This window comes from Anopheles arabiensis, chromosome 3, assembly GCF_016920715.1.
Source record: "Anopheles arabiensis isolate DONGOLA chromosome 3, AaraD3, whole genome shotgun sequence".
NCBI classification, from domain to species: domain Eukaryota; kingdom Metazoa; phylum Arthropoda; class Insecta; order Diptera; family Culicidae; genus Anopheles; species Anopheles arabiensis.
In genome coordinates this window covers 23,098,918-23,126,889 of record NC_053518.1, presented here as the reverse complement: position 1 = coordinate 23,126,889, position 27,972 = coordinate 23,098,918, and the positions used below count along the sequence as shown (strand labels likewise).

At 45.1% G+C, this 27,972-nt stretch overlaps 1 protein-coding gene across 2 annotated transcripts in view; it reads right to left on the bottom strand.

The window, feature by feature from the left end:
* The window catches only part of LOC120903189 (protein limb expression 1 homolog), a 52,487-nt gene extending 26,346 nt beyond the window's left edge, over positions 1 to 26,141 (bottom strand). The window contains exons 1-3 of one of the 2 annotated variants that reach the window (XM_040312458.1): positions 25,958 to 26,141; positions 24,460 to 24,796; positions 3,649 to 4,455 (exon numbers count right to left, since the gene is read on the bottom strand). In XM_040312458.1, the coding sequence (XP_040168392.1) occupies positions 3,649 to 4,045 (397 nt within the window). In that variant the 5' untranslated portion in view covers positions 4,046 to 4,455; positions 24,460 to 24,796; positions 25,958 to 26,141. The remainder of the gene's footprint in view (positions 1 to 3,648; positions 4,456 to 24,459; positions 24,797 to 25,957) is intronic. The other variant, XM_040312459.1, reaches the window with a different exon arrangement.
* Positions 26,142 to 27,972: the final 1,831 nt, after the last annotated feature.

Here is a 27,972-nt window from a genome sequence, read left to right as displayed (position 1 = left end):
ATGCGAGTATTAAGTAATATGACCATGTCTAGAATTGCTGTTAACCAGTGAGAACAAAAATCCCCAGCTACCGGACATGGCTCAAATGGTGGCTTGTATATGGTGGTTCTGCTAGAAACCAGACGAAATTATATTCCCATCAGAACCAATCCTCGTAGCAAACACTGACTGTTCCGTGACGTGGTACAAATATTTTTTGAAAGTTTGTGAAAGGACGCTATGACCGCATAGACCATAACATAGAACAGCACCAATACGCTTAGTTGATGCTCAAATTTGAAAATCATTTTCTTCTACTCCAAGAAGTGATTTACGTCGACATCTGTGATTTTTTAGAATAACGTACATTCGCTGTCGCTAATCGTAGCCTTGAAATTGATCTGCTTTGTCTCAAAGATTTAAGTATCCCAAAAAAGGCTTTGAATGCTGTCTAATGCATCCCCTTAAATGCATTATTTTTACTTTATTTTGTAGCCACTTTCATTGAACAAGTGATATAATATTTGGTTTCTTCAAAAGCAACAGATCTTGAAATTATCCTGGCCCCATAGTCTTACATTAATTCTTGGTTAGGTTCGCTCAGTCTTAGTTCTTCTTTGGAAAGGAAGAACTGTGTATAGTACTACGTCCGTTGTATTAATTCTAATTCATGCAGTTTCAAAATAAATGCTTCAAACTTCAAATTGCGTCCCAAATCATCTCATGCACCAATTGTATGTATTACGGCTCTCATATTATGTGTTGTCAGTGGCAGTGCATTGCTTAATGTCATGTAAGAGTTTTTGATTATTTGCAAACAAACCATTAATAACGAGAATATTTACGATTTGTTTGAGATCCTTTAAAATATGGAAGATTCATTAAGGAGAGGATGCATTCACTCTAATATTGAGTATTCATTGTGTTTGAATTTTGTAATCAAAATTGCACAAAAACCGAATCATCATTTACACATTAAAAACCATCAAGTCACACGTCACAAATGGCATTTGTTGAACATTTGCTATCCCTAAGTAATATTACTCCACACCATTACTCATTGTTTTCAATTATACCACAACTGCAAGCCAGTAATGCAAACGAGCTGCAATTAAGCATACTTTCCCGCTCGATCGATAAGCATCGCGCATTTGTCAATGTTACTGTTACAAATGGAGAAACATTTGTACTGTTCACCAAACAGTCGCTCAAAGCAGAAGATGCAGAAATGGGGGGAAAACACACACACACACGTATACAGCCTCCAGTACTTGAGCAACCTTATTAGATCGGCAGCCTTAATTGCAGCTACTAGTCAGAACGGCTCAGCACTGCTTTCAGGCCCACCATCAGAGTTGTCGCTGCTGACGGGCGTTAACAGGTATCGTTGGATGTTTCCGGACGTACAGTAGCTTTTGACAAAACCCCCATCCCCCTTAGTTTTGCCAAAATGGACAATGCAATGCTTTCAAATGTACGCGAGGTGAATGATTTCCGAATGAAGTAAAAAAAAAATGACTCTTGACATTCTCCATTAAGCTCGCCGGGGCTCGATTTCTCATTTCTTTTTTTTTTGGCAATCTAAATTAATTACTGGGAGGAATCTTAGTAAATCGGGGCGCACATTCGCTCGCCCCAAAACCGCGATGGACGGTTCGATTCCGTTGCACCAATTTGCACCTTGCGGTGGTGCGCCCGCCGTGGGTTTCTGCTTGCTGAAATTGTTTTTGCTCACATGGTCCGATTACGATGATGCTAATGCCTTTTTGTGTACGAGCAGCTGGAAGAGCGCACACCACCGTTGCACACCGAAAAAATGCATTTCAAAAGCAATTCTGCCACGTATCCCACACGGGCAAGAGGTAAGATAAATAGATAGGAAGAACCGTGTCTTCGCAGGTTCCACCATATCCCTTTTGTACTGTTGTGCACCTCCTCCTCCTTCCCGTTTCCCATGCATCAAAAAAGGGTTTTAAGTTTAAATTTTGTTCGAAATAATGATTGATGACTAAGCTTTCCAAAATAATGACTCGCCGATTTCTTTGTGCGCCGATTCCGTTCGTACCGTACGCTGCCGGGTGCCGATTGCCATCGCGGGACCGAAAGGAGTGTCCTGGTTTTTTTAAAAATATTTTGGTACGTTTGCGCCATGGGAGAAGCACCAATATGCACCGATAAAGCAACCAAACCATCGCCTGAAATTGGCCAAAAGTAGTGTAGGGTGCTCGCGGACGCGGTTGCAGCTACTTCCATCATTTCCTGGCCACAACAACAACAACAACAACAAAAATGCAATTTTCACCCCGTGACAATGTGCCACAGCGGACCGTTGAACTCGCGGTTGCATTAAGGACGAGCCGCCGCGAATCGACATTGGTTGATGTGTTGCGGTTTCGGGTGACGAGAGCGTTGTTTTTTTTTTGGTGCGCTTTCCTCCGGTAGTTGAGGGAGTAGTGGCACGGTTGTGCCTCATTGTGCCTGACAAGTGTCTGTGCAGCATGTGGGCAACATTGTAGCCCTTTCGTCATGCACAATGGGCAATGTTTTGAAAGGAAGGATGTTTTTTTTTGTTTGGTTTAGTTCTTCTTGCTCTGTACCGTTTGTCCGGGAGTGCATTACCCTTGCGAGCGCGCGCGCTCTCAGGACTGCTGATGGGTTTTGGCATCTGCTGTCGTCCTGGACGACGCACACAAAAATTAGCGCACTCGCACGGGCGGACGGGTGGGGATTTGGCAATGATGTATTGTGCTATTTGAAAAGATTTATTTAAAATGCTTGCACCCCTTTTTTGCTTCTTGCTGCTTTTGGAGGTTGATGTTGTGCACCTTGTGTACCGGCGTAGGGAGTGTGTGTGTATGCACCTGATGGGGCGTTGGGGCATTGGGTAACGAACGGTACATCGGTACCAATTGCGCCTTCAATTGTGGTTGCGGGCCACTGAATGAATAGCAATCTGAAATATTGCCTTTTTTTTCTTCGGCTGTACCAATTGGCACGGCGGCTTGCACCGGCTGCCATGTAGAAAGGGCATTCAATTTCCAGCTCCTGCCCGGAGCGGAGCGTCGCGGTAGCTGACGATGAGTTTCCAAAAATTATGAAAAGTAATCATTCGCCAGCCCGGATAATGGATTCGCTGGCCATTCTTTATGCGATAGAGTAGAGGTGCAGAGTACCGGTCCCGGCGGACCGATGCACAGGCCCGCCGGGGCAGGATGGAACGGTTCTGATGAGCTTGCCCTTAGCTTGCACCTTTGTGTGCAGTTGTTGCGCTCCCCCCCCTTTAAGGATGATAAAGGCATCCTGAAATTAAGCACAATCGATCCAACCGAATGCAATGCCCCAAATATCGCTGTCATAATGAGTAATGATCAACGGCGGCAGCGCATCACTGCCCGGTCCGATCGACGTCCGAAATGCATTATTTTGACGGTTCATTGTGCGGCTGATACGTCAGATAGCGGTTGTGCTTGACGAAAGAGTCACTGACCGTAATTAACCCGATTTGTGTAGCTATGCGTTCCCTTCTCGATCGTGCCTTTTTGATTTTGGAGATCGAGCACATACCAACCTTTTGGTACCTTGATCGTTCTTAGTATTGTGTTAAAAAACTGCGTCGTATGCAATGTATGATCGTTAAAATAAACTATCTAAAACAGCAAACATGCTTACCTCGCCCGTATCCTTGCGTGTGTTTGGCAAAACTATTTACAACCGCATCGACCGCCTCCTTCAGCACCTGCTTGGCCCGCGCGTCCGGTGCCGACGGTACGGCCGGGGCCTGACTCTTCCCGTTCGGCACGAGCAGCTTCGGCGGCACGCTCACGTTGGTCATATGTATGACACTGTCCGGCGAGTTCGGCTGGGCGGAAGGGTTTTTGTTTTTGCTGCTCAGATTGTTATTGTTGAGCGTGGACGCACCGTTCGGTGCATTGGCAGCGTGCGCAGATTTCGGCCCGATCTGTGCCCCGGCGGCACCACTTCCTTTCGATACGGTCACTGAGGTCACTAGGTCACTTTGATGCTGGTTCATTCTTGTTCCGGTCGGTAGGGTGCTGACCTTGTGCATCGCAATACGCGGCGGACGTTCGACTGCAGCCTCTCAACAACGTACTGTGCGGCCGCGCGCGATGCTAGACTAGGCATACTACTACTGGGCTGCACATTGCTTCACCGACCGGTAGCGAATGAGGGGGGGTAGGGGTGTAACTATAACAATTATAAACACAATCAAACAAACAAACAAACAAAGAAACAATCACTAGAACACTCTCCACCCTAAAACGCTAAGTAATATTACACAGTAACAAGACGCGCTGCATACAAGCGATAAAATGTACATCACCGGATCGCGGGATAGTTGTGCGGGTCACACATTACTGAGCGTGGGCTGCACTTGCGGGCGTTCAACCAACTTTACACATTTTTACACTGTGGAGATACCAGAGATATCATGCAGATGTAGCACGGGCACATTTGCTGAAATGAAATGAACAAAATGATGGTGTCAGTAATTTTAAAATGCTGATGAGAAGGTAACGATCTATTTAGTATACGTGTAAATACATAACACATTCACAGAGGGAGATGAAGAAGACATTAGGAGTTCCAGTCAAAAGAGTCGTAGTGTGAAATTTGTAGGTCATTGTACAGTCACTAATAACAATCGATCGATATCTGCAGGACAAGCCCAACCAAAACACCTCACAGCAAGAAAAAGTCTGAGATCGCCCGCATACAATACAGGGTTTCGAATCATATAATGGACTACTTGATCCACTCGGTGGAATGTTTCAAATGGTTAGGGGATGTATGCAACGTTGCTATGGAGGTTTGCAAGCATATAGGGGAATATGTCAAATGCTTAGGAGAAGTGTGCAAAACAGCTATGGAGTTTTGCATCCAGCTATGGAGCGCTCGGATGTAGCGCTGTAGAAATTAATCCTAGAATTTTTTAAAAAAGCACCGCGTGATGATTAAAATGTTTGAGGTGATTAAACACATGTTTTTGGTATTGTCAAGCAACATAATAATTTATTTTTAAATTGAATTTGCTATTTAAACAATATTCTTTGTAAAATTCTCTACTCTACTATTTTTTCTTTGCGGCAACATTTTTCCTCATATTTAAACACGCATATTCAAGTAACGTTCATCATAGTCCTCCTGCCTAGTAATCAAATTACCCCCCTCTTTAATCACCCGTGTTAAATTTAGAACCAACTAAGAACCAGCCTGAAATTTCAGAAAATAGTAAAGCATATCTCAAACGATTTCTTTTAAAACTTTGACAATACCCTCAAGAATCATCATGTTTAAATACGTGTGAAAGTGTTGATGATGTAAAGAAATAGTAGAACAGGATGTTCTCGGATCGAATCGGATAGGAGGTAGTGAAAGTTTAGTCCGAATAAATATTATTACGGATTAACCATTATTTCCTTCTGATGATCCTAAAACAAGTGTTCAATCACCGCAAACATTTTAATCATCACGCGGTGCTTTTTAAAAAATTCTAGGATTAATTTCTACAGCGCTACATCCGAGCGCTCCATAGCTGGATGCAAAACTCCATAGCTGTTTTGCACACTTCTCCTAAGCATTTGATATATTCCCCTATATGCTTGCATACCTCCATAGCAACGTTGCATACATCCCCTAACCATTTGAAACATTCCACCGAGTGGATCAAGTAGTCCATTATATGATTCGAAACCCTGTAAATATTCAGTTTAACTTACTACAGTAGTAACATCGTTGAAAAATAGAGAAAACAGCAATGGTACAAGGTTACTACCCTGTGGCACACCTGAACTACTCACAAATTCCTTAGATATTATGCTTTCAATTTTGACGCGATATCGACGATTAGTGAGGTAAGATTCGAGCCACTCCACTAAAGGAGTAGAAAAACCAAATCGAGCAAGCATCGCCAACAGCAAGCGGTGATTCACCCGATCCAAGGTGGCCTTCAGGTGCGATACTAACTCCACCAAATTAGTGGTCACACTGTGATATTTACATTATTCTTTATAAAATCATCTCAGGCCGCATGGGGCCGGCGGCCGTAGTTTGGAGACCCCTGGTTTAGAAGGTATGATTCTTGCTCGACAATTCTTCACTTTTCACTTTTCACAATCACTTTTTCCGGTGAGTCTTCACTAAGAGCAATCGATCAGATTTAAGATAATTTTTTTCTAGCAGCTCTATTTAATCTTTGATTGTTATATTTAGATGTGTTCTATTAATTTTAGTTTATATTTGTGGATATCTTCTTTTCAACGGATATAATAATTTCATAGATTGTTGAAGTTTTCAATCGTGCAGTCTAAGGGCTGTCACATAGATGATGATGATGTCCACCCTTTCCCCTGCATTGGGTCGAGATGGACGAGATTATCACAAAGATATGTGGAGAAATACCATTCAATGCATAAACTCTGAACAAAAGCAAAAGCAAGAATAAATGTCTGGGGTCTTGATACTGACCAGTGTTTCAGACTGAAGATAAACTTTTGCTGACCTCATCGCCAGTTATCCGTCACACCCAGAGTTTATGTACCGCGCACGTGTCTCGAGACTATGCAGACCCTTTCATTTTATTCGATTTGTTCATTTATCAATTTTTTTATTTTATTTTCAAAATAATAATATGAAAATCATCTTCATCATCATCACCAATGTCGTGCTGATAAAGGGAGATTTTTCTACGGACAAAGATTACACTTACATCTAATGTGCATAGTCTTTACCCCTAGTCTTTAATACATGGAGACTGATCTCTTTAGTTATATTTCTTGGAAGGTTGTTAAAAATTTGATTTAAAATTGGCATAGAACCGTGGCTTGGCGCAATTTTCAGTGTAAAATGGGTAATGTGTCTTTGAACAACATTGTACTGTGTTTGCGTATACTCCTATCAACAGACCATACTTGTTAGTTTTTACATTTCAAACTGAATTTGCCATTGTGTATTGAAGTTTATTTATTCATTTATTTATTTAACATCATATTTGCATGATCTCTGTAGGGGCCTAAGCAACTTCAACAAACTATCTTAACATTATGCGGTAGCTTACGATCGATTATTAATTGAGCCTCCGTACAAATGAATCAAAGCCTCCGTACAAATGAATAAATAACTTTAATTATTTATTTCTGAATACTTTCGCTGTTGCCATCAAAATATAATACATACAGTAAAAATCGATCCCAGCTTTACGTTCATTTGCCGTGTACCATCCCATATATCATTCGTAACACACACACACACACAGTACTTTTGTTTCGAAACATGTATTCCGCCTGAAAAGAAAACCTGCAAATGAATGTTCCCGGTCGCTGTGTGCATTAGCAACTTGATAAGGTGCAGGTATGAGGAAGGGCTTAAATTTTGGCTTTTGGTAACATATTTAGTTACGCTGATGCACGGCGTGAGGAAACGCATGTCCGAACCGAGAACATCCGTTATCCTTTCGGGGCCGGTGCGGCAAAAGAGGGTGCATTCTTCGCGCGGAAAGGTGAGCTATCTCAGGTGTGGAGCGCGATTTTCAGCGATGTCGCCAGCGTCAAAGTCGTGACTTACTACTGGTGCGCCTTGCGTGGTCTAGGTCTTACGCTCTTACGCTCGTCGACAGGGACGCATCAAAAGCCCCGTGCCCCCTCCCAGCCATCCCCCGCTTGCCACCCCTGGATCCGAACACGTTTGTTTTAATCCTTATTTATGGATTTCCGTTTTCTAGCACTCGCCAAGGCGTTGATGTGCGGCTCCCGCACTTAATACTGAAGTTGATGCTGCCCGGTTCTGTTGATGCTGCTGCGGCCGCTTCCACCATCTCTACTGCTTCCTGCTGGCGGGCTCCTGTGCGAGCGTGATACGCAAGAGGTCGGCGCAGCAGCAGCAACACCATGACACACTGCCATTAGTGGGCTGTGACGAGCTGTTCGGTTCGGTTTTCTGCTCGCCAAAGAGGCGGAAGAGTGGCTGCTGTGCAAAGGGGGGACTTCTCGTATGCTTTTTTGCTCATTAAAAATATGATCAGGATCGCCTCATTAAGACTTCATTAGGTCCGATGATGGTCCGGAGGAGCATGGCCCGACCGACATTCCAAAACTCGCCACAAACCGACCGATTTCTAACGGGCGAGCAGTGCGCAAACGAAACTCGGGCCCATGTGCACAAACGGCAAATGGGGCAGGGCAGAGAGTGGCGAGATTTCGCGTGCACTGGCACGCTCCGAAACCATCTGGGCGCAAAAGGGTTTCGCGTTCGGTGTATTTCTGCTGCCGGAGAGAGGATGGAATGAGCGGGGGGATTGCGTGTGAAAAAGAATTTGCGAGTAATCATCTTCCCCCCTTCCGGGAGTACGACTGGGATGACAAGGAGGTGGGTGACCGTGATCCTCCCTAGGAAACATCGCGGGTACATCGAACCTTTCCGCAGCGTTTTATCCGCCCAGCGCCGAGTGCGTCCAAATGGGCACAAAAAGATTGCATGAATTAGACATGGCACAACAGCCGATGATATTCGCACGGCCGCGCTGTACAAACACCTCGCGCGGCGGTTTGACGCCACCGACGACAAACCGCAGACAGGTCTCGCGCGCCCCGGTGGCCCGCTGGACGGTGGTGTGCGGAGAGCCACTGGTTCCGGTTTTGAGTTTTATTTTGCTGCTGCTGCTCCTCCTGCCCTGGCCCTTTTTTTCTCTCTCTGGCCATTGCATTGCTGCCTCAGTTCAGTTCCAACAGCAGCAGCAGCTTCAAGCACTCGTATTTCACTACTAGCGCGAGCGCAGAATATGGTCACAATTTATGGGCCAAGTTGTTATCGTATCCGACCCGCCGGTCGCGGATCCGCGGAATGGCATCCATGGCACTGGAGCGCACCGGAGTCCACCGGCTCCGGGTGCTGGGAACGCGCGCCTAGACGCGCGCCCCACCCCGGGAAGGTGAATTAAAACGAAATCAATCTTTCTATTCTCGGAGCCCGGAAAGTCTCACTTCATCAATTACGGCAGCCCTGGCAGCTTGCGTAGTTTTGCGCTGCGTAATGCGCGAGTCATACGGCAGGTCCGGCTGACGTTGCGAGTCAATCCAGGGGCGTCCTACCGCACCGAGCACCGCAAATGTCACTGTGGTGGGAAGCCAAACGAACTAGTCCAGCACCCCGGTGCAAATAATCACACCTTTCGAAAGAGGAGAAAAAAAGGAGTAAAGCCAGCCGGTTCTGCAGCCCCGTCCCGTTGGGCTGTACGTGTGGCGCGCAGAAAGAAAGAGAGAAATCAAAAAGAAGAAGTAAAGGGAAGAAGAAGGAAAAAAAAACGTCCGCATATTTTAGCAGCCATGTTTGTGCCATATTTGATTCAAATGGAACTGTGACGAATTGTAGCTATAGATTCCGGACAGTCTAGTCCGGTCGGCTGCCACCCTCCCAGCACCTGGGAGTAGAGGGCATGCCGAGAGCATCGAGCCTGGACTCCAGAGTGGGAGAGTGGCGGGAACACCGAAGTTGATAAATATGATTTTAAATGGAAAATTATAGCACACGACGCGTTTGCCACCACCCCCCGCACTCCACTCCCTAGCCTGGTGAGAGCTTTGTGTGACAGAGTGCCGGGTTGTACCTGATCAGGTGGGTATCATCTGATACTTGGAGTTGGACTAGAATCCAGTGGAAAACCACACGGGGCTCGCGCTCCTCCTCGGTGTGAGTATTTCAACCGTGCGCTGTGTGTTGTGTCTGGGATGCGCACTTACACTCTACAAGAGTGCGCCCCAATCCCAATCGTGTGGTAGGTCCCGTGCGGACTCTTCAGTGCGATCCTATCCAGCTCGCGCACTCTGTGTTTGTTGGTAGCGCGAAACACAGCGAGTCCAGCTGCGCGGAGAAGCGAATGGGTGGGGATGGAAAGCTGGAACACTCTCCGGGCAATGGATGTCTCCCAGGCAACAGAATGAACAAATTACGGTCCCCCCCCCCACCTTCCATTGCTTCACTTCACCTGCTTCCATTCCCCTTTTCCCAGGCACCTGTCCCTTCAGTCCTTCGGCGACTGGTTGAAGAAGTTGTTGCCGAGTTTTCTTCACCTCATCCTCATGGGAGACCTGGTGGGGACCATCATCACCATCATCATCATCATCTTAGGCGCAGGCAAAAACCGGTGCATGTACTGCAGCAAACACGTAGTGCAGCACTAAGCGACTGGGCACACAGTGAGGATTTTTTACGTGTGTGTGCTCTGTTGCGGTTGCGTTCGCATGATTCTGCTTGAGGACCGTATGCGACAGAGAATGGAATGTAGAGTGTGTCATTGTTAAGATTATCTGCTGGTACGACTCCATCTATACTTTCGCTATTCTCGTCCCGGCCTTCCGGGACCGCTCGGCGATCGTGATTTGGACTTTGGCAAGGACTCGTGTACGTGTTTTGTAACTCTGGTTGCAAGATCTTTCGCGTTAAACCGTTTTGATCTGCAAATGCTGGGAAACATGTTGAGGTGGACGTTTTTAACGCGGTGGAGATATTGCGCAGATGGAAATTAGCTGTAGATGATGGTATTATTTTGTCGCGTGCGTTAAAAGAAAATTGGTATGTCTTGCTGGTCATAGACATCCAGATCTCGTCATACGTTAGACACTTCGCCGAAAATTGGGAACAGTGATTAATTGGTGGCCAACACCAGGTTTTCTTTCAATGCCTCAGCCTAAATCCAAAGTTGTTTGGATATGCAAAATTACCCATCATAGTTGGTTTTTTCTTCTGTAGGCTGGTGCTTTGACAGTAGGACCTAACACGATCATTCCTATATTTAAATCATTGCAGCAAAATTTTGCTTTAAATGCATGAATGTTTGACTCTAATGTACTAATTTTTGACAGTATGTGTAATCTAGCGCCTAGACGGCTATAGTTGACCTCAATGTCATAAATATTTATCCTCAAGGTATCCATGTTTTGCTACAAGTCAACCGAATTGTTTAGACATTTTTACAAAATTTTTAAGCTTTGTTTTTCAGATTTTGTCGATTGAAGTATGGATTTTGTTGAATACGAGCATGAAGCGTGGAGGAAACGGATGAACCACTAGTTTGCTGAGCTGTACGGCGAACCGAGCATCCTGACGATGGCGAATGCAGGCAGGATACGATGGCTGGGACATGTCATGAGGACTTATGTCCCACCAAGAAGGTGTTCGACAGCGATCCCCAGTTCGGCATAAGGCGCAGGGGTGCTCAGCGAACTCGAAAGCTGCACCAGGTGAAGCGAGACCTGTCGGAAATCGGGTGTCTACACGGATAGGAGGCTGCAGCCAGGGACCGATCTCCTGGAGAATTATAGCTGACCGGGCCATGTCACATCGACGTGGTCTATCGTGAGCAGGCCATCAAGAGATTGAAGTAGCAGTCAGTAAATCAATAACAAGTAGTAAAAATATTGCGGTTATCACTCGATTTTGAATGCTCCAATCAAGTCTTCTAACTTGGAAAAAATTTTGTACCATTTCACCTTGAATCTTTCACATTAAACCATCAAGTTAAGCATATTTGAGGCCAAATTTTGCGACAGCCAGCGACTGTAGTATAAGATTTGCCAGTTTTGTTTACACAGATATTTGTTATATTAGTCCTCGACTAAAAAAGAACGATCTGAATTGGAATCGGTACATGGCGCAAAATGTGTCCAAAAGAAATCGTAGTTAACAAACCGTCTTTTATAAGGTGATATATGAGGGGTGCTCGCGATATTTCTAAATGGAGGACCAAACTAGAGTAAATCGAATGCTACAGATTCTCAGTATCCCAGACATCCATAAAAATGCGATAATGTATAAGCCATTGCGCGCCTGCATCAGACCATACACCAAATGGATATTTAATTTCCTCTTTTTCTCAACAAAACAGTTAGCTCTAAAAATACACTTAATAATATACGTTCCGTGGTTCGATTTCACCGTGCACACCCGTACCAATACATCTAATTGCATCGTGCCAAAGAAAGTAAACTTTGAAAGCGAGGCCACTTGCTTGTGACCACCTTGTGTTGGGCGCCCGGGTGTCAGTGAAAGCCAACCACATTTGCATATTAAAGCGTGCATTAATAGATCAACCCCTCTGCTGTGCTTCATCATCAGACGAAACCCAAATCGTCGACGCTTGCCGTCGATGGACGTCACTGGGCGAGCAAGAAGCAGCAGCAAAAAAAAAGAAAACAAATGCTCGACATCCAAACAGATACAAAGCGATCCCGTCTTCAGTCGTTGAAGGGGTGGAAAAATTATCAAAACAACCAACAGCTTCCAACGGGGCTCGATGCACACATACATACACACGCAGCCACTGTTGCCCTGCCCTGGCTCCATTTCCTTGTGTTCAATGGCAAAAACACATTAATGTAATGTGTTTATAATTGAAAAGCAGATTAATAGCAGGTAGTTTCAAGCCGCTCGTTGGAACAATCCATCCAGCCCCATCCGGGCATAGTGCAGAGCGCCGAGATCCGATAGCAGCCCCAATAGATCCGAAAGCCCGGGTGTGCAGGCCACTAATGGTTTTGTAGGGCACTGTTTCTTCATCCCCTCTGTGTGCAGAATGGTTACACACTGTGCCCGCGCTACACCTAGCCAGTGCGGCCCGGCTTAATTGCACGCATTGCGGTCTGGTTTCTGAAGAGAGCGGATGCTGTGTGATTACTACTGGAATGTACGATCAAACACAGCTTTACTCCCTACTCCAACAGTCACAAATATAGGAAAATAGGTGCAAAGGTAAAAGTTGGAGCATTATATAGATTGGAAAAACAAGCAGCGCGATGAAGCAATAATATTCCGGAAAAAAGGCATAATCCCCCATCAAACGGTTTGCGCTACTGCGGGGGCCTCAACCTGTGCCATCGATGATCGCACCGAAATTTGCATTGCCCCCAAAAAACTTGCCATTGCCAAACAGATGATCTCGGGTAATGGGATGCGACTGCGAGCGATTTTATTGACTATACCCGGAGGCAATTTACATTGTTTATGTCGCACCCGCGGGCTCCCCCCGTGGTTGAATCAATTACCCGCGCCCGCATGTTTCAGCTCTTGTTTATTACAATCGTTATTGTTTGTGAATACATCACAATATTTTTGGTCAACAGAAACAACAAAAAAAAGACCCCAATACCCTGTCTTACAACATACAGAAACGATTTTTGTCGTCAATGTGTCCCTTTTCTCTCGCTCTTTTTTGATCGGAGTTTGCTGCCTTACTGCCCGCCCGGCTGCATTGCCATACGCGGCCCAACATTCACCACCGGCAACGGTACACACTGGGTGGAAAAAACAGGGCCGAACCAGAATGCAACAACCTGCGCACTGCGTTTATCATACAGCCAAACAAGTAGTGCTCGTGTCTCTCGCTTGTTTTGAGTCTCTTTTTTCTGTGTGTTTTTTTTTTGGGGCGACATCATTTCGTCAGATCGACCGATCGATCGAAGAAGGATCGATGCGCGTTACACGCCCAACAGAAGAACAGAAAGTTCTGCCCTGCCTCCCGCTGGTCCCTCATTGTGACGAAGCACCCGGGGAGCCCTCCACGCTACTTCCGGAGCAAATGGCAAAGCAGCCAAGGCCCCACCAACGCTAGCGACCCTTTGGCAACCCTTCCCCAAAACGATAACGACACTCCATCTGCACTCTTTCTGCCACCGTTTCTTCTGCAACTTTGGGCCACTCGGACCATCAACCGTCCAAAACCAGCATCGAGAGGCATCGAGGGGCACATTATGGAGCGTGATGGTGTGCATGATCGACGAAAAACGGTTACCGAAATTGTGCTGATGGAATGCATGGGAGAGGGGGGGTATGCGAGCTTCTTGGGGACATTGCGCGCATCTTTCCGCGACAAACCAGCGCCGTCAAGGGCAAAACGGTGGCAGGCCCTCTTTCCCCCGCAAGCTTGACGCGACAGCGCGTCGCGCTTGCTGTGTTCGCTGTGTAAGGTGGCTGTGTCCCGCGAGAAACCGAGAGCTCCTCAGCTCACGCGGGGAATGGATCGGTACGGTGGGACAGAAGCGGAGTGGGGTGTTAGTTGGCTGCACTCCCCGAACGCAAGATGATTGCATGATGCGTACACGCTTCTGGCCGAGCGCGGCAATATATGCACATGCATGTCAGAGGGCCGTTTTTTGCTCCTCTTAATATCATTTTTGATTCCCGTCCCTTCACGTTACGGCCGGTCACGGGGGGCAAAGGGTTGACCGGAGCTGCGCGTGTGCCCCTCGTCTCGCAACACCCCTTGAGAGTGTATAAGGGAAGGGGTTTTTTTAGTACGTTCGATAACAACAATAATTTATATAGAGTAGAATCCGGCACTGGTCTTTCTTTTTTAATAATATATAAAAATATGTATAATACCTGGGCTAAGTTACCGTCCTTCCCCTCTCGGTGCAGCCAGTGCAGCCTTTTGTTCAGCGGCTTGCCATCATACCCACTCCTCCTTTCTTTCGCTCCATTTGTTGGCCCTTTTTGGCGAGCTACACATTTGTTTTTTGTTGGTCTTTTCGTGCATTGTTTCACAGCATTTTCGGCGATAGATGTTTGTTGCCCGTTGCGGAGAGATAAAGTTTCGCACAACCCCATTTTGTTTGTGGTGGAAAACGAGGGGCTTCGGGAGCATGCCGCAATCAGAAGGAAGAGGGGCCTATGGGGGGAAAATGTGTATGTGCGCACGAGGATGAAAGATGAACATGCGGCGACATGAGAAGAGTAGTGAAGCGCGCCGGTCCTTTACCATATTACCCGGGGTCGTCGCGGGCTGTAGCATACAACACACATGGCGGAGCGATGCAGGCCAGCCGAATCGAGGTCGAAATCTGGCACCAAGTTCAAGGAACCTGCGCGTCGCTTCGTCCGTTTTTGATTTGCGACAAAGTATGCTGCTGCCGCTGCTGCTTTTGTTTGCTTTGCCCCGGACGCTGTGAGTTCGGTGGGGCCGTGCGCATATTTTTCATCGTTTCGTTGCCACCGCACCATGCTCCGGGGAGGGATGATAGAGGGGCTGCTCGGTACGGTGGATGATTGTCTCGTGGGATTGTTTGCTTGCGTCTTCTGCGCGATAAGTTTCCACACTGTCCGATGCCGGAAACATACATCCATCGCCGGTAGCACCGTGGCAGTGCGCGACATTCCCGGGTGTCGGGTGAAGTGTTTTTCCCCCGCACGGTGGTGGGAAACCAAGAGGGGCTCAAGGTCTTGATCCTCACCTCACTTCACAACTGCCCGAGTGGAAGGGGGGTTTACATTCGCGACACGAATCGGCAGCGGTGATGCTTATTTGCCCGGAGTTGCGCGAGTTGAGTGAGCGATTTTCGGATGACCATTTATTTTCGACTTTGCTTCCTCCCCTCGGCGACCCCACTCACACACTACTGGGGAGCAACCTTTTTGTTGTTGTTGTTGTTGTTGATGCTCTTTGACTTGTTGGCTCGGTGTGTTGGCCGTGTCCGGCCGCACCGAAAAGCATCAAGCCGAGGTGAGTTTCGCTTTGACTGGTCGCTGTCGTCGTCGTCGTTGTCGCCGTCGTCGTCCGTTTGTGGATGTCGTCCGTTGGTCGCGTTCTTGTTCGCGAAACGGGCGCGCGCGCGCGACCACTCTCTTCCCTCATTCTACCCCCGGGGTCATACCGCTTCCCCTTGGCCAAGTGTATACTTTTTATGTTTCGCGATTACGTTTTTGGTCAATTTCGTCATTTTTGACCGGACATTCTCCTTTCGTTGCGCGGTTCTGGTGTAGCCCGTGGTTCTTGTCTGTTTTATCTTTTTTTTTTTTTTTGTTGTCCCTGGGAAGAAGGAGAAGTAAGGGAAGGAGGAGGAGGAAGGGGGATCGTCTTTTTTTTTTGGTCTGCTTTCTTTCTCGCTCGCTCTGCGAAAGCTGCTGACCGTGCGTTGGCTTGTGTTTTAGCTGCCGCGATGTGATTATGTGAGTGTCTCTTGGCGTGATTCCGCTATTGAGGCCGCGCGCTGCCCCGCACAGCATCCGCCGGCATTGCTCTGCTGGTCCCCCCTATGTGGAGAAGTGGCATTGCATCGCTCTCGGACTTTTCGGTGTGTCCCGCAGCAAGGTACAAGCATCCCAGCACACACACGCACACATACACAAGCTGAAGACATCGTACGTACTACAGGAATCGCTGCCCCTTCACCGCACGGCGGCACACGGCTTATTTTATTGTGTGCCGTTGATGCTAAATCAAACATTTGGCGACACTCTAATCATCGTATGAATAATGTGACAACGGGTAACATAAAAGCAATCAAATAAATTCGCCACTCGCCAGGCAAGTTTCCGCGTCGAGTGCAGAAGCCCCGGCTCTGCGCTGCCGCGAATGTCGTTCCCAAGGGGGGCGGGGGGGGGGGGAGCATTTTTTTGCCGTTTGTTTGTTTTTGGCTGCGCTGCGACTGTAATTCGTCAACAATCTGAAGCATTTTCTAACGGGGAGGAGGGTAATGCCGAAGTTAATGAACCGAGAGGGGGCATTAGTAATATAATTTTGCGGCAAAAGTTCAACATACCGCGGTGCAATTCTTTGCCTGATTGCTGCCGAAGCCGAGGCCACGCACACTTGTCCTTTTGGCGGAAGGCACTGTTAGGGCGGCAGTAGCTGCACAAAAGGATAAATTAACAGATAGTTTGCTGACAATTGAAACCTGTCCGAGTGCTCCGTTCGAGCATGCTCGGGGTCACAGAGCGTGGATTTGAAACTTTCCCGGGGGGTGCAATAATTGGCTGTCTACGTTTTTGGGACGCTCTTTTGCAAGACAAAGTATGCAAATCGTTTTCTAGATGGACGGTTTTCATACAAAGATGGTAAATTGAAATGAGAATTGCCACTGTTGTTCGCGTGGAATTGCACTTAATATTTAAACCCAATCGTTGTATTTGCACAGTTGGATTGGTTGAAAATCGTCGTGATATTTATTACATGAGGGGTCGTCCATAAACTACTTAACGCTCTTAGGGGAAGGAAGAGTTCCTTCCAGTGACATAATTTGTTAGGTTGGTAGTAGGAGGAGTTTGACAATATGTTACGTTACACAAAACATAATCCTTAAGATAACTTCAAACTATGATCAAAACTTTTTGTTGACAATTAAGATATTCCTATTTGGTTACAAAGGTAAAGAAAATAATGTTCTTATCAAATTAATATGGCTAAAACTATTAGGATGCTTGAATCCTTACTCTTCGCATAGTTTTTTTTACAGAGAAGTGCTCAGGCTTTTCGATAGGAAATTCATACCTCAAAGTATCAACATCATCAAAGTAGATTAATTAAGTTTTTTTTTTAATTGAAGTGTTTCGAAACCTAAGTTGTGTCTTAATGAATTGATTTTAAATTTTAAATCAAACATAAAAAAATGGATTACAATTCTGTGACATATTTTTTTCAAAATTGCTAGTCTGTGAAGGGGTTAAGAACTGCCCCGTGATATGAATTATATGCAATGTGTTGCGTTAGCAACGTCCGATGATATATAGTCTGTTGAACTGCTCACACCGCGACAGGTCAACACAATGTGTAATGAATTAAATGTTTGCACGATGTTCATAATTCAATAAGTTTTCCAGTTGAACTATGTTAGGTGAATTATGAATAAATGAAAGAAAAATCATTACAATTAAAAACTATAGAATGCTCTAATAGAATGCAATACTAGAGAATAATATAAAAATACCGAAACGTAATTTATGGATAATACCACTATGGACAAGTAGCAAATTAAAAAAATAAAAAAAAATCATGGAGGAATATGAACCAAATAAAAAAATTGGTATTTAGGTACTAACATTGTGTAAGAACGAAAAAATGTCATAATAATGATATTGTCATGTCAAAATGTCATAATGATATATTTAAGAAAAGCTTTAACACCTCAACTCCAATAATTTGTGTAATATTTTCGATTACAACCAACTATTAAAGGTACACACAAATGGAGAGGAGTATCTTTACTTCGAAAAATTAGGCACTCCTACAAGTTTGTTATATCCAACATTAAATTGCGCCTTGCGTCTTACGTTATGTGACAATATCCCGATTGAAAACAGTAACCTGGAAGAAGCAAAGTCTAAAATCAGCGAACAAGTGCACAAAGCCTTCGCTACTCGGTTTTGCGCCATGGCGAGGGGGAAACTAAATGTGTCCGTAAATTTAGTGTAGCAAACGGTTGCAGAGTTCAGTCGCCTGCCCCGGTCACTATGGCCCGTGTAATTGCTCTAGCAACGGTGCTCGGGCGCAACATTGTATCGTGACGATCGGCCGTCAACGACAGGGTCTCCTCTTCTGACGGGCTACTTCTTAACTCGCAGAGGTAAGTGAGCATCGTCTAAGATGAGGCAAAGGACGGCGAGGGCAATTGTGCCGCGAGGGATGAGAGCAGATGATGCTTCCCCGTCAGCTACCGCACAGCCACACAAACTGTCTATAAATAAGTCAACGGATGAATTTAAATATATTAAAAACGTTCGCCGTTTAAACGGGAGGCCATGCATCGGAGGGCGCAACTGGCGCAGTGAGGTCAATCATTTTATGTACGATGAGCACGGCACGGCTACGCGATGCGAATTTCATGCGAAAAAAGTAGTATAAGATGCAAGGGGGGAGAGAAACACATACACACACACAACGGCTACAAAAGCCGTTCTCAGTGCTGCTGGTTAGGCGATCACCAGCAGCAACTGCCAATCGGCGGCACTATGGAAAGGGAATAATTTGCTCCAATGATCGTCCGTGTACTCACGCACTCATACGGCGAAGAGGGGGGGGGGGGGGCGTGAAGAAGTACACCGTGCCTCACCTACATGATCACAACCGTCCAGAGGCCTGCCCAGTGCCGGGGCCGGGTCCTCGTACGCGACACAACCGACAACGTCGCGACTATCGATGATGAGCCGAAGAACAAAGAAGCACAATTTATTTGTAATTATAGTTCAGCTGCTGCCGGGGCCCCCGCTGTATGGTGCCGCCACTTGTTCGCTGCTGCGTGTCGCAGCGGCAAACTTCCTGTGCGCCTAGGCAGACAGTAGGTGCAGAGCGCTGGACGTGGACAGGGGCGCAAAATTCACATCCCCGCCAATCATCGACGCATCATAGTGGTGAGAATCGGCGAAGGAAAAAGAACAAAACTTTTTTGTAGGGGGCAAAAAAAATCCCCTTCACACAGTCACGGCGTGGAAAGAACGAAAATGGGGTGCAGGCAACGTAGGGTACACACGGCCGAGGCACAGATGAACTCACGCGCAAACAGCTGATGAAAGATTGCGTAAAACAGCGCCACATGCGCTGGATGCACAGGCCGCGAATCATAGCAGGGGCGCGGCGTCCCTCAAGGTGCCCGGAGGCTTCTTACATGTTAAGGAAGAACCAAAAATCACACATACAGAAGGGTTTTACGTGCTTATACACGGGGTAAACGGGGGTACCGCACGAGGGTGCCACTGCGGGAAAATTGCCCAAAAAAGGGGAGATAAAGAGAGCGAAAGCAAAAAGGTGAATAAACGCGATAAGTTAGATAGCCCCAAAATATGATTATTAGAAATGCAAAATGAGAGAGTAGCTCGACAACAAGTGTAAAGCGCAAGAGCCTTTTGTGAACGATGTAAAGGATATGTGAAGAAAGAAGTATTTCATCATCTGTGAACTCTGTTTTATCGTAGTTACCGAAGAATCGATGAATTCTTCTCAAAGAATGCTGTCCGCAAGCGCTACGTAGTAAATCGCTCCCAAAAACAAAAACGGTAAAAAGTCAAAGTTATTTCTAAACTCCAAAGTGTAACGCAATAAGAAAACAGGTAGCTTATTCTGACGTTTGCGCTCGCGCTAAATCCCATCGTCCTAAGCTTCCTAAGGTCGCGATCCCTCTCCTAAGAGATCGACAGCTATCATTCATAATGCTAGATGATAGTGCTATCCCACTTTTGCCCACTTGTGTCCCGCGGGTGCGGTTCTTACTTTACTTTCCTACTCTACTTCTGCTTGATGCTTATAGCATTCCCCTAAGCCAGCGGCCCGACCGTTTGCTTTCGGTTCGTTGTTTTGCTTTACTGTTTCATTCTCATTCTCGTTCATTCACATCTTCGAGCTTCCGGCACACCGGTCACCTTCTTGACTCACATTAATTTGGGATATTAGAATTTGGCGGTGTGTGAGTTTTGTGTTGGGTATATTGCCGTTGTTTGCTGTTATTCCCCCCCCCCACCCTTTGCACGTTTGGCTTTGGTTGGTTTAGTTTTGCTCGCATTGTTTTAGATTGCTTTTTTCGTCGTCGCTCTCATTCGTTCGTGTGCTTTTTTTATTAGTTCCACGTTTTGATTCGTTACTTCCAGTTGGAGGAAATAAACGATTTTATTTCCAGCCAGAAGAAGGGTTTCGCTCCGTTTTTCCGGTCGGGTTCAATCGTTACGTCATTTTCTATGCCTGCTGAAAGCTCGCCAGTGCCGACAAGTGAACCATTATGACACGACCAAGAAATAAAGGTCAAAAGTTGTGTCGTTGTGATGCGGGGCCTCTCTTGTACTTTGCTGTACACCTTCGCTGTCGCTGCAGCGAGATACATGATACCAGATAAGGCAGGCTAAAGATGTGTTGCAATCCCTGGGGTTTGCAGTGCTGTGCAGCTGTACCACCAATCGAAGGTTCGATGATACTTTGTTTGATTTAGTTTACGCTTCTCACGAAACTCTCGCGCTGCGCGCCCTACCAAACTGAACCCAACAATGATCCATATTCTTCTAGCTCCGTGTGGTAGAAGCTTACGTAATCGTTGTCGTAACTTTCTCGAACGAACTTCGGGAGATACATTTGGGTGATAGTAGAGTAGCTCTTCGGCGTTCAAACATCAGCATGGTGGCGCTGTTGTAACAAATCCACCCGCCGCTCGATGACATAGAGCGGATCGCGCTCAAAGCGGTGCTCTTTTACCTTAGACGTTAACTGCTGACTGCAAAGAACGGCCAGGTTCCGCAAAGGCAAAAGCTCCCGGCTGGCGCATTAGAATTCATTACCGACGCTCTCAAATCCTCCACTTCCTTCTTGTGCTGGTGCTTACCGCTTACCGAACCGATTCATTAGCAGCAACGATCACACACACACACACACAGGCCGGCGTGTGGCCCCTGCCGTAAGATCAAACGGTGGGAAAAAAGCTAAGCCGGCTGGAATAATTTATTGATTGATCGCTGCACTCGGGAAGTGGGAAGTGTAGGCCGAGATCGCTTCAGCGACCCGCTGCCCATGATGCCACGATTTGCTTTGGCGGAAAAGCGACAATGCCTTCCCTTAGCAGGAGCTAAGGCAATCACAAATGCTGGAAAGCTGCACAAAACAATACCTTCCCGGGGAGAAGAGGAGCGGTATAATTTACACAGGTGTATGGTTTGTTGGAGAGTGGAGAGGATTTCCTTTTCCCCTTTTGCTTTATGAGCCTGCCAGTGGCCACCATCTGTCGATGGCAGCTGTGGCCGCGCAGCAGTGCCGGTGGAAAATGCAAATGATGGAGCACATGTACTGTGTGTTGTGCTAGCAATCGAGGAACACCCGTGGTGCGGCGTAAAGCAACTCATAATACAATTTTCCAGATTGTTCTAGATAGATACTCTATTTCACGGCGCATAATTAGCGCAAACCTGGATGAGCTACGCTTTTTCATCCTTTTCTCAGATTGCCTGCAGCGATTGTACTGTCTGTGATACGGAATGAGTTGAGTTTTTTTTTTGGGAAATCAACCGCATTTGTTTTCGATCTAGATTGCCCGATTCATCAACGCATATGTTCCCATCGGTGTCCATCATGCGCAGCGATTCATTTCTTCTCACTGTTGAAGTTTATCTCTTATAAACGATCACGCTTAGAAAAGGTTTAATTAACGGGTAGTAAAATATTTATGAGAAAAAGTGTGTCACACCTAATTTTATAATGTTTCTGTACAGATAATACCTAACTTTCAAGTTCACGAAAGACATAAGGCTGTGATTGAAGGCGTTACATTTGTCACTCAGGCCACTGCACTTGAGGATTCCCACAGCGTTTGTGTCTGTGTGCAATGCCGTACCGATAGAGCATTCGATGCGATTTTGCTGCTGCAAAGCTCGGTGGTGGAAAATTGATTGGTTCGATTCTGCTGCAACCGCATCGCCCTCTGACCACAATATATCTGATCACGATAAATCGAGCAACACACACACAGCTGCCCTCAGAGACAGCTTAACAGAGCTCACTCGAACTCGATCGATCGGTTTGGATTGGATTGGAGCGAGAAAAACACCAAAACCCCCAGTACGGCAGGGCAACGTGCTAGTAGCTAGGCCGCAAGGAATAAACTACATCGATTTCACCGAACGCAGATGAAACTAAGGTTCGCTTTGCCACAGCGCACTGTGCCCGGGCAAGATCGGCAGTTGCCGATATGTCCAATCGCTCCCCGCGTGCGGATATGTTGTCTTCATGGAGCTGTCCCATCGTTCATTCAACGGTGTGCAGTTGATCGAGCGAGAGCCCGGGAGAGCCCGTTTGCGAAACGAAACTGGATGGGCCCGTGTGCTGCACTAGAGCCCCTAGTAAGTAGGCAAAACCCCGGGCTGTTGCAATTGCGAAACTTCCAGTGCCACAAACAGCGGTAACTGACACTGAGAGGCCGGCAGTAACAAACCACAAAAAAAGAAAAGAAAAGCAAAACAAAAAAAAAATAACATTAGCCAACCGCATCCTCCCGCATGCACACAGTGCAAGGACATTGATGGAGTGGCTGGCTTTTGCATCGTTTGTTCAGATTTGCAGTGCGCCGGAAGAACTAAAAACCCTTTCATTCACGTCCCCCCTCACTGCTGGGTGCTGGGTGGGAGAATTTAGGTTTTGATTGATAGTAAACTGTCCATCAGCAGCGACTATCTGATGTATGAATTTGTTCGGAAGATTACAAAACCCGGGGTTGCTAGCCCCGGGAGAGCAGCACCTAGCCCATCAAGCAAGCACCATTCCAGATGGCTGTGCTCGGCGGGTCGGTTTATCGGCCCCGCAGAAGGAAGGTGATTATAATTTATTCATCATTAATCGTACTTCTTCTGCTCGGAAGTAAGATTTGCTTTACGCTGCTGGCTCTGCCGGAGCAGTCGGCACAGCTCTAATCTGAAAAAATGTGATTTATGTAGCCCGGTGCAAACCCGGCGTTGATAGTGTCGTTATCTGTCTCCGCTGGTTTTATGTGTTGTTTTATGTTACGGAATGGTTGTTTTCTCCCTCGGCCCCGTTGCGCTTCTGCCCTGTACGGGCGTTGAAGTCTTTTGATGCGCTAACACGATCGCATCTGCCACGGCGCGATAATGAAACGATCAATTTATGGACAAAAAGAAGCCAACGCGAGGACCGAGCGGATGGATTAACGATCAAAGAAGAAATAAAATTAAACACCTCACACAATGCGATCCGAATTGATTAATTCGCCACGCGAATTGATTCGTACAGCGTGCGATTGCACGAGCGAACCACTTTCGGCGCTTAGCCGTGTGTCGTCATCGGTGTGCAAAAAGAAAAATAGAAAAAAAAGAAGAATCAAAATGTGAGCAAAGCCTCACCGTTTTGCACGGTGGAAAAGCGGCAAAACTAGGAGCGAGCGAGTACCACACCACGATCCACACCACGACCTATTGCCGACGTTTTTCAAACCATTATTGTGTGGCCGCATTCAATGGACATTATTTACGGTTTGTTTTGAAACCGATTCTTTACCGCCGATGCACGTCATGACGCCGATTAGTCATCGTTGTTTTTTGCCGTGCACTTGCTAACTATCGATGGAGTTACGGTATTGTACCGAGTGCGAGGAGGTAGACACAACACACCACACACACCGAACCCCGGCAAACGCTGGCACGGCGGCATGCGGTCCCGGGGGCAGATCCACGAAAAGGGAACGTTAAAGTCGTCCCAGTGTGGTGCTCTCGAATTGCGCACGAAATCGGCAGCAGTAACACACACACACACACACATACACACAAAACTCACCAGCCGGATGAACGGTGGAATAAAAGTGGTGTGTAACGAATTTACATGGGTAGCATGGTGCTAAGGGAACATAGTCTTAGATCAGGTGAGATTACCAAATAGATTGTTAATGAAGTAGCGGTTGTGGCGAGAGAAGCTGCCAGCTTATTTGCTCGGTTTAAGGGGTTAAGCGGGTCCATCATGAGAAACAAAAAACGGCACTAGCAAGACACTGCCACAGTACAGGAGTGGCATTTTAGGGTGATTGTGAAGGTAACATTAAATGCTTGCCTTCCCTATTCTTCCATGCTGTAGCGCATTATGTGCCGGCAATGGGAAACGGTTCTCATAAGCTTCATTGAATATGGCAGTAATACACCCATGCGGATGACATTCATTTTTTCCGTTTTACTTCAAAATTGTTTACTTTTGTAGCACACTTATAATTGTTTCAAAAATACAATACTTACAGAGCACTCCAAAAATATATTGTCGATTGATTCACCCAGAAATACGCCGTACTGTTTGTGTATCAATTATTGTGGAGAGAATATTTCAGGTACTATTACGGCTGTACTCTTACTGCTGATTGGTACAAAACTGGCCCTTCTTTGAAGCTGGCATTGGCACTGCAAACCTTCGCGCTTTGATTTACAACACTGCACTCATCACTTTGGTAAGATATCGGAACTCACTATCACAACGATCAATCAATCACTACAACTGTCGATGAGCCCGAGCACACGGAACAACGGATTTGTTTTGCTGTTGTTCACAATGTTTAAATAACGACTTTACTGGCACGATCTGTTTACAAATTGAACATTTTACAATTGAAAAATATATGTCATCCACAGTAGCAAAAAAAAACACGTTTTAATCAAATGTGAAATATGAACGCTCATAGAACCGAAGGACTACGTGTTGTTTCTGGCTTCGTTATGTTAATTAATTAGCACACCGATGCGCATACAGCTGGTGTGTATTCACACAGAAAAGTTGTTCCTTTCCTCTTTCATTCCGCAACAAAGCACAATCCATTGCGCATGAAATTGTATCCTTTCCGGCCAACGAGATCCAAACCATGTAGTGCCGCGATAACAAGAGCGATGAAAGCAACGACAGCGCGTTGACAACAGTCACTACCGATCGCAGATGACGGACGCGTCTTGCATGAAATTCCTTCTCCAAACCAGATTTGCAGCGCGCGATGCGAAGGAAGGCGCTTGCAACCAGAAATTAATCGATAAAATGTACGCTCATCGTTGCTTTCGATGCAAAATGGTACTGGATTTTACGCTTGCATGCAGAACTGTGTTTTATAAAACGTACAAATAATGATCTTTTTTACAAATATTCGCTAGAATGTTGCTTTAAAAGACATTTCGAACTGAACCATCTATCACAAGCGAAATATGCCATCATAAGCAACATTATGTCGATATTATTCAGCAATTGATGAAAAAGTGTATACTAAAATAACAACAGTAAGTTTTGTTTTAATAATGCTAACATGCACGCGTTGGTTACAATTACTCTTTTGAATTAATCCTTGAAACATTGACACATTTAAAGTGTCTGCAACTGTAAAAGTTTATTCTGCTTGTTAATAATATATTCGTCCAAGTATTCCACAAACAAGTATTTACACTCTAAATCTAAGAAAGCAATGCTTATGCAAGCAAAATATACAATTTCTGCTAAATTATTCATAAGCTTGAGCAAATAAATTCACGACATGAATGTCCTTGTGTACGTCTTCATCAACAATCTGCAAAAGATTTAACTAAGTTTTGCACTTGATGTGTTTTACTATATAGCGATCTTATGTTCACAGTTTTAATAACACATTAATCACACACGTACAGCATCTCCGCTGGTGCTACGAAGCGATCTTATAATTATTTGCGAACTACATCAATTGACACGATTCGAAAAGTACACTTTTGTTGCGACCAAAAAACTCACGGTATGTTAGCCACTGATGGAAATATTTGTAACGCGCTCAACTCTCACGATGCACCACGGTGTACGATCGATCCACAACACACGTTTCGCACGATCACCGCTAGCAGACGTTTAACTCTACGCAAAACTACAACTCTTCCAGCAAAAGAGCTCGCGCAAACACCTCCTTACTCATCGACGGATTGAGAGCAAATGAATGCATGAATCACCGTGTTCATTTAGCACATCAACAAACTTCACCGCTGCAGGGGTTTTCGGCGACGATTTGGAGCGATTACAGGTTTGAAGTGAAATTTTATTTTTCTTCATTTCTATTTTTTAGGAGCGGTTGTGAAAATGTTTAACTATTTTATATGCATGCTATTAGTTCAAGTAAATGTTTTAATTTTAGTTATTATTTTAATTGTTATTTTATCGATAAAACTGTTTATATTATAAGTAGGACAAATTATAGAATATTTTTGACAAATTTATAACAGTATATTATTTAACAGCATAGAAAATTTATTAGATTATAATTTCGACAAAAAAAGATGTTAACATTAAATTAGCATTGAACTAACATTTATATAAAATAAGCATTTTGAGACAAATTTATAAAAATAAAATAATATAATAATCATGAAACTATAAATTATTCAAGCTAATGGTAAAATAAACAAACATATTTTTGGTTATTAACTAACCGCATGTTCACCCCTTTTCAAAATCACCCTGATCAGCTCTCCGATCCAGCGGTGTTGAAATGAACTCATCTCCCCGTTATTCAATGTTCCTCGTGCATACCTTCTCCGCTGACTATGGGAAAGGCAAAATAACTGGTCAAAAAAATGTTTATACCGATTCTCCTTGAACGGGTCAAATTATGTTTTTACATGAGATTTATTTAGGGAATAAAACTGAACGGTTTGTAAAATAAAAACATACAAAATTTGTAGAAACTTCAAAATAGTAAAAACACTTAATTAAAATGAATAAAAAAATCATGAACTAAAATATAACACATTACAATAACATGAATAAAATGGACATTGCAATGGTTATGGTACACCATAAATTTCGGATGCCTTAATACACATGGCATAAGATAACTGTATATCGAAATAAAGAAGCAATTATTACACATTATGAACCTTTTTTTTAACATAAAAGTCATGTGGTTTTGGGATGGAGTCGCCTGGTAGTGATGAACTGAAGCTGATGTTTTGGAATATAAAAATAAAAGTTCAAATGTTTTATAAATCACTGCAAGGATTGAATGTGAGCTAGACTATTTTACGCTTTTTTACTTTAACTTGAATTAAACTGTTCATAGCAATACGTGGTTTATTTAGAAAGCAAAAGCTCTGCAATGAATTCTTCGATTTATTCGTTCTTAATAAATTCATATTTAAACACATTTCCTTCATTGCAGATGTTCATGAACGTTCCAAAAATAATTGAAAATTTGTACAACATTCAATACAGAACATACTTGAGGTTTGAACCACCATCTGGAAAGTTGTTTTCGCCTTAACGGCTTTCCACCAGCAGTCCTTACGGCTCAAAACAAGTCGAACACACGCATTTTTCGACGCATGAAAAACGATTTCCGTAATGGCACGGTTGACAACATTGTTTCCAAGTGTATGTAAATCTGCACAAGTAATTTATATTATTTCACGTCACTGATGATCGGTATGCACGGCAGCACTTTGTGCCATTTAGCCATGCCCTGTATAATATATGAAAATAAATTATACAGAAAGTGTCAGCGTGTAGCTGACGATGCACCGTATTCCTTTTTTTTCTCTGCTCTCCGTTCGCACGTCTCCTGTTTGCCCTTATCAAGGTAAGTTATATTCATCCGTCTCTGTATCACTTTATCTCTCTCTCTCGCTCCCTCCCTCATGTACAGAACGGTATACAATTTCCGTTCCGCTCACATTATCGTCCGCTCGCCAGACAACCAGGTTAATACACACACACACCAGCGGTTGGCGCTGTCTCCCCACTCATTGCTGGCCTAGACAAGC